Source organism: Protopterus annectens, chromosome 7.part0 (genome assembly GCF_019279795.1).
Source record: "Protopterus annectens isolate FY-2018-M chromosome 7.part0, PAN1.0, whole genome shotgun sequence".
NCBI lineage: Eukaryota > Metazoa > Chordata > Ceratodontiformes > Protopteridae > Protopterus > Protopterus annectens.
The window spans coordinates 1,346,025,805-1,346,038,687 of record NC_056739.1 but is presented as its reverse complement, the minus strand read 5'-3'; the positions used below and the strand labels follow the sequence as shown (position 1 = coordinate 1,346,038,687).

At 38.4% G+C, this 12,883-nt stretch overlaps 1 protein-coding gene across 1 annotated transcript in view; it reads right to left on the bottom strand.

Annotated features, from left to right (window-relative positions):
• Positions 1-273: 273 nt before the first annotated feature.
• The window catches only part of LOC122806163 (uncharacterized protein K02A2.6-like), a 32,473-nt gene continuing 19,863 nt past the window's right edge, over positions 274-12,883 (bottom strand). Inside the window, 1 exon segment of the mRNA XM_044076399.1 lies at positions 274-294. Within this exon segment, the coding sequence (XP_043932334.1) occupies positions 274-294 (21 nt within the window).

Sequence of the window (12,883 nt, the reverse complement as noted above, 5' to 3'; positions counted from 1 at the left end):
TTTCTTAATCAGCCAGTCTGTAGAGACAAAAATGCTGGATAGCTGGGGTAATGTAGCCTACACAGCAGAACCTGAAGCAGTTAGCAGGGAGCCAGGGATAAGCATGATCTCCACAAATGTAATAATGGTTAGTTAGTATGCTCATACCTTGTCCCCAGCTATACAATTTTAGTTTGAGTTAATGCACTCAACATGAACATGTTTTATATTTGGTGTAGCCTACATGAACTGTGTCCTCTCTTGTATAGCATGTGTTTCCTTGTGTGGATACTGCTAGTTGAAAATATAACGTTTCTGAAAAAGATGAAACATTACAACAAGTTAGATTTTTCTCAAACAACCTGTGTTCAAAGTAAAGAACCTTCTCACAAGCAGACTGTGGAGAAGGAAAAAAGGAAGGCATATTAACTGATTAAGAGACAATTCATTAACTACCTTGGGCATGAAATGAACAGACTCCCCATTCATGTGAAGTAGAGTTCTCCCTAAAACAATTAAAGTGCAACTTGGACAACTGGATGGGAAAATGGAAATGAATCCCTGGATTGGCACCTATGTCTCTAATGCAAACATGTAACTTGTAAATGGTTCATCTCCCATGCCCATACTAACACTTATCAAGAGTATCAGAACTTGTCAGAGATTTGGGATGCATGGCTAGGCTTAAAAAGGCCCTTGTGGTTGTTAGCCTAGTAAACACCTATGAACCTGTGAACCTATGAACAAGGCAAAAAGAATTGAAACACCACCAAAAAAATAAGAAATAGACACATTTTGGAAAAATATTTATGAAGATCCCATGGAACATAACAAAGATGCTAAATTGATAGAAGAAATAAAAGAAAGAATAAGAAGTTCAAATGTACAGGAGATGAAATGGGATAAAGTAATGCCCAGAAATTGAAATAAAATTAAGAAAAGCTCCTAAATGGAAAACCCTAGGCTGTGATGCAGTACCTAACTTCTGGCTAAAAGTATTAGCATATTTACATGAAGATTTAGCTATGAGTAAGAACTAAGTACACGCGCACCCCAAACAGATACCAACCTGTTTAACAACAGGAAAAACAATACTCATCCTTAAGAGCAAACCTGAAAGCTGTCCTAAAAACTATAGACCAATAACTTGCCTTCCAATTATATATAAACTATACACTGGAACTGATGCCAATAAAGTTTATAGTCATTTAGATGAAAACACAATCATGGCAATAGAACAAAAGGGTAGCAAAAGAAAGCCATATGGGGCAAAGGATCGTTTGTTGTTAAAGTCATAATGGAGAACTGTAAAAAGGGGAAGAATTTAATTATGGCATGGATAGACTACAAAAAAGCACTTGACAGCATCCCACATTCATGGATAAAAGAGTGCTTACAAATGTATAAGACAAACCCTATACTGATCCATTACATTACAGTGACCATGAAACAGTAGCAAATCACTTTGCAGTTAAGCCATGATAAAGAAAATTATTATTCCAAGGATAAAAATTTGAAGGGGGTTATTCCATGGTGACTCCTTGTCACCGCTGCCTTTTTGTCTTGCCCTTAACCAGTTAAACTGTCTACTTAACAAATTAGGTCATGATTGCAAATTTGCTCCTAGAAAATAATCAAAGTGTAAAGACTTCTCATCTTCTTTATGTGGATAATTTAAAACTATAGAGTTCATCAGATAAGGAACTGAAAACACAACTACAAATAATAAAAACTTTCTGAGATGATACCCCGAACCATTAGAAAAAAAAAACTAATTATGCCCTATGGCTAACAAATCCCACTAAAACTATAATGAAAGAAAGGGACAACACCTGGTCTCAATATAAAAAAAAACCATAACCACTACCTTAAGACAAAATTACCTAGAGCTCCGGGACAAAGCCAAAAAAGCATATCAAACTAGACAATTTTAACTACTATCAAAACCTACAAGAAAAATATGCTCATAACCCGCAAAAATTCTGGAACACAATAAATTGTATACTGCGCCCAGGAAAGTCCACTACACCAACCCCTCTGCTACAAAATAATCATGAAAACATACCCACATAATTTAATAAATTCTTCACCGAAACAGTCCAGACCCTTGCCAATGCCCAAAATAATATTACTACCTACACCAATAACTACCACAACCCACCCAATACACAAAACAATACCCCCAGTTTTCAAATTCACCCCATGTCCACCAAGGCAATTTCTAAACTCCTTAAGAAACTTAAACCAACCACTCTAGTAGCTGATAATCTACCAGCAGACTTCCTTCAAATATCAGCTGGAGCTATAGCCTATCCAGTCTCCATTCTCATTAATAGATCTCTGTCAGAATGCAAAGTGCCAGCCTCTTGGAAAACCTCCCATATCATCCCAATGCACAAAGGAGGTAACTCCTTAGAACTTACCAACTATTGCCCTATAGCTATCTTACCACCATTATCCAAAATATTAGAAAGAGTAGTTCATACTCAACTTATGCAATACCTCCAGAATAACAACCTGCTCTCCATATCCCAGCATGGCTTTAGACCTTCCCACAGCACCACAACAGCATTATTATCATTTACCAACATAGTTAACCACTACAGAAACAAGGGTCTATTCACTTCTTCCATATTCTTAGACTTATCAAAAGCCTTTGACATGGTAAACCACAGCATGCTTCTTGCAACTCTATCTACCCTAAATATAAGTCCCTCCTCTGTATCATGGTTTAACAGCTATTTGTCAGATCGACAGCATGCTGTTCTATGACAAGACCAATTGTCTCCCCTGCTACCAGTAACTATAGGAGTCCCTTAAGGGTCTGTCCTCGGCCCTCTATTGTTTTCTCTGTTTACTAACCAGATATTTTCATCCTTACCATCTGCCTCAGTAGTACAATATGCTGACGACACCACCCTTATATGTGCCGCCCCCACCCTAAGTGAACTACAAACCCTAACCCAAAACACCTTCACCCTAGCTGAAACCTGGTTCACTAACATCAAACTTCTTCTTAACCCCCCCCCCCAAAAAAAAAAAAAAAAACTGATTTTCTTTGGCCCAGGTAGATCTCCTCCCCTGAGCAACAACTTCATCATCAACTCCAAAGAAAACATTCAAATTAGTCCAACCACACACACTAAACTGCTAGGTGTAGAGATGGACAATAACCTGAAATTCGACATCCACATAGCACAAACCATCAAGAAAGTCAATAAAAAGCTAGGCCTCTTCTACAGGAACCAACAGTTTATGACTAAACATACCAAAGTTACCAGCGCTAGGACTCATCTCCTATCCACCCTCCTCTACGCCTCTCCCATCTTGATTAATCTATGCCAAACTGAACTAAATAAAATGGAATCTTGATATAATAAACTTGCCAAGTTTCCTTCTGATGCTTCTTACAGATCCCACCACTGTCTATCCCTAAAACAGCTTAACTGGCTTGAGTTGACTCATATACTCATGCTCAATCAACTCTCTATAGCTCACAAGCTCTACTACCTCCCTGAGTTAACCCCAACACTTCAGCATTTAATACAGCCCCACATTCCCACTAGAACCCTACGATATAACAGCCAGAACCTAATAACTGTCATCCAACATAAAAATAACACTGGTAAATCACTCTTTGCCAGCACCATTGCCAAAACCTGGAACACACTACCAATCCATATAACTTCTACCACCTCCTTCAATCATTTCAAAAAACTTCTTAAAACCCACTACTTAACTAACTGGCTATGCTCATGTTACACTCCAGGTTAATCCATACCAATCTAATTGTGTGTCACATGTTCAGATAAGTATAAACACATTTGCCCTAAAACGTTTGTAAACCCAGATACTGGTAAAAAAAAAAATATATATATATATATTTTTTTTAAGCTTTTGACTATGTACCTCAATGTTTTTACTATGTACCTCAATGACTGTCTACTGTACTGTCTAACTAAAACTGTTAACTTCTAACCTATTATGTATTAAAATCAATTGTATATTCTATATTTTGTTCTCTCATGTACTGCATTCTATTGTACTGTGGAGCTTTTCTTCCCGAGCCTCCACTGAAAATGGACCTGTGTCCAGTCGGACTTTCCCAGTAAACAAATGTAAATAAATAAATAAAATAAAAAATAAATATAAGAATGTCATTTGATCTTGATAAATATGCAAAAGCAGCCTTTGAAGCAGGAAAACTGCAGCACCAAGAAAACATCAGTCAGGGACAGGAATGTTATATAAAAGAATATGAGCAAGAGGGAGTGTCTAAATATTTGGGAATTGATGAAGGATCAGCAATAAAACATCGACAAATGTGAATAAAACTTAGTAAGGAATATTTTAGAAGACTAAAATTAATATTGAAAACAGCTCTGACATTTAGGAACAAAGTCCAAGCTATAAACCAGTTTGCTGTTCCTGTCCTAACTTACAGTTCTGGAGTGATTAATTGGCCCCAAAACGTATTGGATCAGTTGGACAGGAAAACAAGAAAAATGCTTCATGCTTATGAAATTATTTATAAAAAATAAGTGTATACCAAGATTATATATTCTCTATTCTGAAGGCAGTATGGGTCTCCTTGAAATTGACTACATGTATAGAGCTGCAATCGTAGGACTGCATATATACATCCACTGACCTCACAAGATCGAAACATAGTGAACGTTTTAAAACATGAGGACAATTAGTCTAAGATGACTTCCCTGCTTAGTTTAGCAGAAAGATATCGGTGTCAAGCAGGAATGGAAATCAAACCAGAAGTAGATAAAAATCAGGCAGCAACTGAATGTGCCAAAACACAAAAGAAATAATATAAGGTGAGGGAATAGATGAGAAGTCAAAAAATGTGGAAAATGTACAAGTATAGTTGCAAGTAAAGAAAACTCTTGGAACAACCTCACGTCAATCATGACTGCATGCAAAAATGGTTAAGGAGAGGTGAATTTAAACCAAAAGACTAAAGGTTAACAGTGGTGCCCCAGGATAGTGGACTATGTACACATTGGTTTACAAAGTCCATTGAACATGTGGGAGAAACAGACAAATGTGGGTTTTGTAAAACAGAATTGGAAATGGTTGCACATCTTGTTGCTTTGTGTGATACACTAATGGCAGAAGTACTGTATACTGAAAGGCATAATACTGTGGCAAGACTGTTGCACTGGGGATTGTGCAAACATTATAATACTGAAGTAGGCGAGAAGCATTGGAAACATGAGTCACAAAGCATTACAGAAAATAATGACGTTTATATCATATGGGATCACCCATTACCAACAGTTCAAAAATAGATGAGACAAAGCAGATATAGTAGTCAATGAAAAGAAGACAAAAATAACACTCAGCATTGAAACTGCTACACCCAGTGACTATAGTGTCTTACATACAGACAGACACAATATCATAAAATACCAGAATTTACAGGGTGAAATGAGGACAATGTGGAAGAAGATTACCCAGACAGTCCAACAGTAGTAGGAGCAATGGGTTTTATAAAAAAGAATTTACAATTGTACTTAGATATGTTACTGATACATGTAACTTCATATGAATTGCAGAAAGAATACATTCTGGGCACATTGCTGGTGCTGCCAAGAGCACTTCTGGCTAACATGAAAGATTGAAACAATACCAGTTTTATGAACTTTAATCATAATTTTACTTAGGAATAGAGTCCATTCCTGTCATGGTATTAGAAACCCAAATGACTTGGAGAAATTAAACTGAATGGGGTTAATATAGAAATTAAACAGGCACATGAGTCTTATAAACTGAAGACACTACATTTGTTTTCATTATTAGAGGTGTGGAACACATTCAAAGTAAACAGTCAAAACTGTGTTCACAAAACTTATGTTTGGCGGGACACAATGGGAGTGTGACCAGTGAGTTAACTTTACAGATGTGTGTCATGAAGGCAGATCCAGCATTAGGTGACCTAGGTTGTCACCTAGGGCCCATTGACTTGGGGGGCCCACTGGCCAGGGGATGCCACAGAATGTACATATCTTCCTTAAGAATGCACTCAGTGTGCATTGCATTTCTTATATTCTTCTCTAAAGATGCACACAGAGTGCATCCTTATAGCCAAACAGTCCATTTATGCTATGCTGAAGAGATCATAAGAAGGCCGAAACATGCATGTTCACAGTTAGTGGGGTTTGACTTTGTTGGCCTGAATGTATCCACAAAAACTTAAAAAGGAAAAAGTCATGGACATTCAGAAGTTGTATATAGCTGAAATACTTGATGTCCTTAAACGGTCATTTGCATATGTCCCATGGGCTTGTATTATAGGAGGTTTAAGGTATCACAGAGTGAAAACTCTATCTTGGCTAAGTTTTTCTTGTAGGATTACTATATTCCTCAGTCTAGACGCACATTTCATTTAGTGGGACCCCCCCCCCCAAAAAAAAAACAAGAAATAGTTGTTTTATTTTCTAGATGATCAGTAGTTTAATATATTGCTATGGAACATTCACCAAATGGCCATAACCTTGCCATTTCTTGACCACATTTAACAATGCAGACTCAGTGTTTCAAAATACTACCCATAAGAACACTCCTCAGGAATTATGTCACTGCCATTTTGCAGTTGTGCCCAAAAGGCATTTTTGCAAAAACACTCTAGGATTAAAAAAAAAAGGCAATGGCTATAATTCACTACAGCAAGGGAGACCTCAAAAAGTACTCACTGACAGAAAGTATAAAACTGCAATACTTACAAATCTACATCTACTTTTATAAGTGCAGCCTCATTAGTTTTTTTTTAAATTTTAAGTATTTTGATTACACATCATTAATAATTTCTTTGCAGTACATCAGAAATACCACAGCTGTCACTTTTGTAGATTTGTGACAAAAAGTTTTTTAGCTGCAGAAAGGATTCTGCGTTTGTCATCTAAAGTTATGTTAAGCAAGAGCAGAACGTGAAACTTTGAACTACTTTTGTAATGACTCTTTCTAGACTTCAGTTATAATACAGCAGGCAGCACTTACTTTTTTTCTACCTGCTTAGTGAGTTCTTGTTTCACACAATGCTGGTGCTAGGTTATTTTGCACCCTAGGCAAAACTTATTAGTGCGCCTCTTGTTTTACAAATAAGTTACTTTTTTAATTGAAATTATAGAAAAAGGAAACAATGATGAAATAACAAATTAAGAATTATTCGTAAACTTGCTAATTATTTTACACTTATCGTAAAGTACAGACAGAAAAGTATTGTAATTCTAGCTTTGCAGAACTGTAACAGTAAGCAGCCAGGCCATTTGTTCCATTCACACAGCCCCAATCTCCACTCACAACCCTAACCACAGTATATGACTTGATCTTGCGAGGTTAAAAACGAAAACAAAAACAGCAACAAAAAAGACGAATTGTCATTAATTAAGTATACTTTTTTTCCCACACAAACAATACTTAAAAGTTCAAAGCTTGTGATCAATCTTACTTCACTAAAACACGCATTACTCTTGCAAAGTAAAACAGAACTGCAGTCATTCTATTTACACATAGGCATTGCCCCCATTCCAACTGTCTACCGAGAGAATATACTTTGAGCCTACAATGTTTAAAATAATGAAAAATAAAAGGCCACAGTTACATTATTGTATTTCTTTCACATTACATAGCCAAGAACTTGCACATGATCTTACTTCACTTCACCAATACACACTGTACTCATGCAAGAGTACAGTTTGTTTCAGCAACAAAACATTGACAACAGTCCTATTTATTTTGACTACCCCTACAAAACGATGTTGTTGTTTGTCTTTCGGCTTTTTCCCAGTAAGGGGTCGCCACAGCAGAACTCCGGTCCGTTAATGATTGGCAGTAGATTTTTACGAAATGCCGAGGTGCCAGCTTGACGCCCAACCTTCAACGAAGGCATGCCCATTTACGCACGCATGTCTTTCAAACGCTACCCAACCGCAGGGAGGACATGCAGATTCCACACAGAAGGCACTCCCAAGCCACGCCGAGAATCGAATGGGAGAACCTCTTGCTGTGAGGTTAGAAAAACATGTCATCCTTAAACAGATTCTTTCTGGTTGACCATGCCAGTGTATTACAAATAAAAAAAAAAAAAAATTAACAGTCCCCAAAACATATTGCATCCCTAGTATCTGGTCAATCCTGCCAGGATAGTTTATTTAAAAAAAAAGAAAGTCATCAACAGCTCCCAAAACACACACACTACCTAACCTCACCTGCTACTAGTATCTGGTTGACCATGCTAGGAGTGTTAGAAAATCACAAACTGCCCCCAAAACAGCTAGCCCACTGCAGAGTTCTTCTTCTACTATGATCTGGTTGACCCTGCCAAACTCCAGGCCCAGGATGTTAGAAACAAAGAACAAATATGTAACCAGTCCACTTTTTCATACATGACTGCTGACTAAACAGTTTAATTGGACTTGGATACCTGCAATCTCTGGTTAATACAGACTGTTTTTAAAGCAGTCCAGCAATAGTGTGTGTGTTTTTTTTTTTGTTAAAGTGGAACTCGAGCATGCATGCGCACTGCTCTGAGTTCCGCGAATACTTGCTACGAGCCACCTGGCTGCACCCCCTCATGATCTGCGCCCTAGATGAATGTGTGATTCACTCTAATGGTGGTGCTGGCCCTGGTTTCACATTGACTATCTGCTATAGTCTATCCACTGAGGCTTCTCTCATCTCTGAAGTGAGAGGAAGAATTTTTTCCCCAGGTAGAAGGTAAGCAAAGAAGTACCCCTTGGTTCCCAAACCCTGCTCCTGCCAAGAAAAAAGAAGTAAATAAAATAATTTAATACAAAATGGTTGCCTAAACTAACTTTTTTAGTTGCTAAAAGTTCATAGGTTTGTAGGTGTATACTTGGCTATTGTCCCTGATGAAACACTTTAAGCCTAGCCATGCTTACCTTTTGTCACTGATATGCTACCCCATAGGTATCTTTGCCATATTTAGATTTAACTACTTCTCACTTGTAGCAGATTATCTTGTTTGCATCTCACCTTCAGTGTATTAGGGTACCCTACTGTAAGACTGGGCATTTAAGTACTGCCTCTGTTCGTTACAAGGATAAGGTTCCATTCTGAGGTAAATTTCCTATTTCCCAGCCACTGGTCCAAATTACACTTAAACGGGGTTTTGGAAGGTCTTTGTTTTACATATATAGGGAGTCTATTCTATAATAGTAGTATCCTCTGGGATATGCACCTATCTCTGCAAACTGTTTTGTTTATGTTGCAGAAGAGACTGAGGTTTTTGGTTCGGGTATTTATAATATCATTTGACTTGTGGATGTGCAGTAGGTCCATTTGTGCTGATTCTGTGGATGCCTTATAAGCCTGGCACAGGTCACCCTTTAGTAGTCTGTATGAGACCAAGTATAGCAACAGGGCTTAGAGGCAGTCCATGTAGGTCATGTACCGTAGACCCATTATTCTTTTTTGTAAGGAACTTCTGTGGAAACTCCAGTTATAGCAAGTACCTGGTCAGGTGCATACCAAATGGGAGCATTATACTCTATGACGGATCTAATGAGAGCTGAGTAAAGTAGGACATTGACCACTCTTAACCTAGATGCTATCTGTTTTATTTATAAGCTGCACAATGTAGAAGTGCTTCCTCACAACACTGGACACATGTTGGTCAAAAGCTAGGTCACTCTGAATGTATGTGCCCAAATCCCTGATAAATAGGTCTACTCTTAGGTGCAGATTGTCAATGTGACAATTAACAGAGGTAGTTAATTTTCCAAAACACACACTAATGCACTTTTTGGAATTTACTTTTAGTCCATGACTCTGACACCTGTCATTTGTTCAGAAGAAGGCATCATGTAGGATCGCTGAGTCGTAAGGGTATTCAGTGACTGCAACCAGCTTGCAGTTGTCTACAAACTTGGTCAACCACAGACTTTTAAAGTCTATTTTGACTTCTAAGAAATAGATACCAAGTAAGAGCATCCCCACACCAGAACCCTGTGGGACTCCACTTGTGACAGGTCTTTTTGTTGACATAGCAAGACCTATCCTGACATCCTGTGTTGTATCTTTGAGGCAGTTTCCATTCCATCGGGTAACATAGGGATTTATTCCTAATTTGAGAAGCTTATCCACAATGCCTGAGTGGGGTATATTATCAAAAGTACTAGACAGGTCAAGGTAAGCAGTGCATACTGTCTTCCCTTAATCCATCACTTTGGTAACTTTTTTGAAAAAGTCCACTAGGTTGGCCAGATATGAATTGCCCTTGGAAAAAAAAAACAAACTGTGATGGGTTCAGTGTTTGCACATTTCCTATGTCCTTATTGATTAGTTCTATTTAAGTCTTTCCATGGCTTTGCATATGGCGCTGGTCAGACGTAAGGGACAGTAATTGCCCACATTGGTGAATGGTCCTCTCCTGTGCAGGGATACTCCTGTTGCTGTCTTTCATTAACTTGTAACAAAGCCAGCTTGGAGGCTGAGCTTAAAAAGTGTTGTTAGGGGTATATAAATATGTTGTTTCATGCTATTTTGGATTCATACTGGAATATTGTTGGGGCCCATAACAGCTGCATTTTTGGCCCATGACAGCACCTCCAGGCTATGATCCTATATGATAGCTGGGATTGCATAGTTTTCTGATATTCCTTTTGGGATTACTGGTGATGGGGGGGAGGAAAAGTTTGAGCTGAATTTATCAGCTAGCAGGTTTACTATGTTGACAGCTTTGATATAGATGGCACCATTTACAATTAGTTCAGCACACTGTTGTGTATTGCCCTTAAGATTGTGGATATAGTTGACAAAGGCTTTGTGGTTATTCTTGGCCTGTGAGTTTTTTTTCTCTCTCAAATTTAGCCTTGGTAGATTTTACTATGTTCCCAAATTGTTTGTTTAATTTCATGATTAGAGTCTTATTTATTGGGTGTTGGACTTTTCATTTTTGGCTATTATTTTCTTCCTTTTATTATAAATATTATGCTGTGATTCCATCAGAGTGTTTTGTTTATAGGGTTTGTTGCACTTCCTTCTTTTGGGTATGTCTGCTTCTATGCATTTGTGTTACATTTTGATAAAAGTTGGCCGTGTATTTTTCTACATAGACAGCAGAGCTTTCTGGGTTCAGGGGGATTTCAATCTAGCTAGGGAATTACTCAGAAATAGGAAGTTAGTCATGGAGAAGTTTTTACAAGTATCTGGGTCTGAGTGGGACTCTGGTTTTATGTTTATTGCAAGGAAGAAGGCTTTATGGTTGGACTTGATGAGTGAGGATGTTACACTGGGAACAGAACATGATTCACCCATATTTCTCAGGACAAGGTCAAGGATGTTGTTTCATCTGGTGGGTACTCTGACTAGTTGTTTCAGAGCATTTGTAATGACAAAGTCCAGGAATCTCTGGACTTGCACACTAGTGGTGGTATATGTTTTCTAGTCTGTAGATGGATAGATAGCTGACGTTGTCTAGGAATATGGTATTTGGATTAATGATAAGTGATTCTAGCTAACTTAGGTAGGTAGTATGAATTTCTGAGTCATAGATGGTGTTCTGTAGCTTGCCAGGATAAGATAGGGGACTAGGGGACTTTTTTGATGGTAAGTTGGACATGAAGTATCTAAAGGGCATCATGCTGCTTTGTCAGCCTTGATATGAGCCTTTTCTGGCTGAAGATTGTGATACCAGCATCTTTCTTCACTTCCTGTATACTGGCTGGTCTAAATGTATGGAAGGCATTGTAGTCCTGCACAGCCAGAGAGCTCTACACCAATTTGAACCATGTCTTGGTTACTACACATATGTCTGTGCCCTCTAGGGTAAGATGGGCTTGCAGACATTGGAGGGTTTTATTTAGGTTACTAGCACTGATCAGTAGTATCTTTAAGCTTTCCTTAGTTTGTTTAGCTACTTAGGTAGTTTAATCTGGTTGGTATTTCCTAAAATAGCCACAATGGGGTAGATAATTTTTAAGCCAGTATATGAAAGCGTAACGAGACCCCCCCCTCCCCACTTAAATGATACTAAAAGCTAAGCCACTTATTGAAGTCAGTCATCTTTTGCTTATGTTGAGATAACATCCTCAGACAAGGTAGAATGCTGCTCAGTGCTAGGCTCACACCTGCCTGGGTCATGTAATTGAAGAGCTTCATCTTGTCTTTCTTCATATAGTCCATGGAGGTTGTGTATTGAGCCATTAACACCCACATGCAATATGACAGATTCATAATGTTACTTGCTGGTTAAGAGCTTGAGTACCTGTGTGCCCTGGTAAATCCTGGCCTTAGACAAGCAATGGACTGTCACTTTCTTCTTACTCATCCTGGTGACTGGTGCATCGTATGTCTCACTATGGAATCACTTATGACTAGATATTAGATTGTGTGGATGCTTGCCGCATAGGTATACTATCTGAGACAGTGTAACTTTGTGAGGTGGTAGGCTTTGCCCTTGTTGCAGGCTTAGAATGTTGATAGTGTTTTGTGCCCTTGCCATGTCTCAGAGGTCTTTGAGGTTTGGGCAGCTTAAGCTTTGAACCCTGGCATATGATGGACTATGTGTTTTATGTGAGTTGTGGAAAGGTGCACTGTGGGGCAGTTGCTGATGATCCTTGCAACAGTGGTGACAGTGTAGGAGCCATCAGCCAACAGTGACATTAAATAAATATATATCTCTCACTCTGTGTTGTGCTATTTGAGTTGTAGTAGGTAGCTGTCAGACAGCATAAGACAATTTTTACATTGCCTAATGGTTCCTCTTCTTGCACCTATTCATCATCCATTGGGATGAATGTCCTCTAGTACATTTAGTCCATAGTGGAGGTGAGAGTCAGGTGTTAGAGAATGAACAAGTCTACTGATCCTGAAGTCTGTCTTATCTCCACCCCTTTGGCAACTTATGCATTCCACAGCTGCTGTTCTC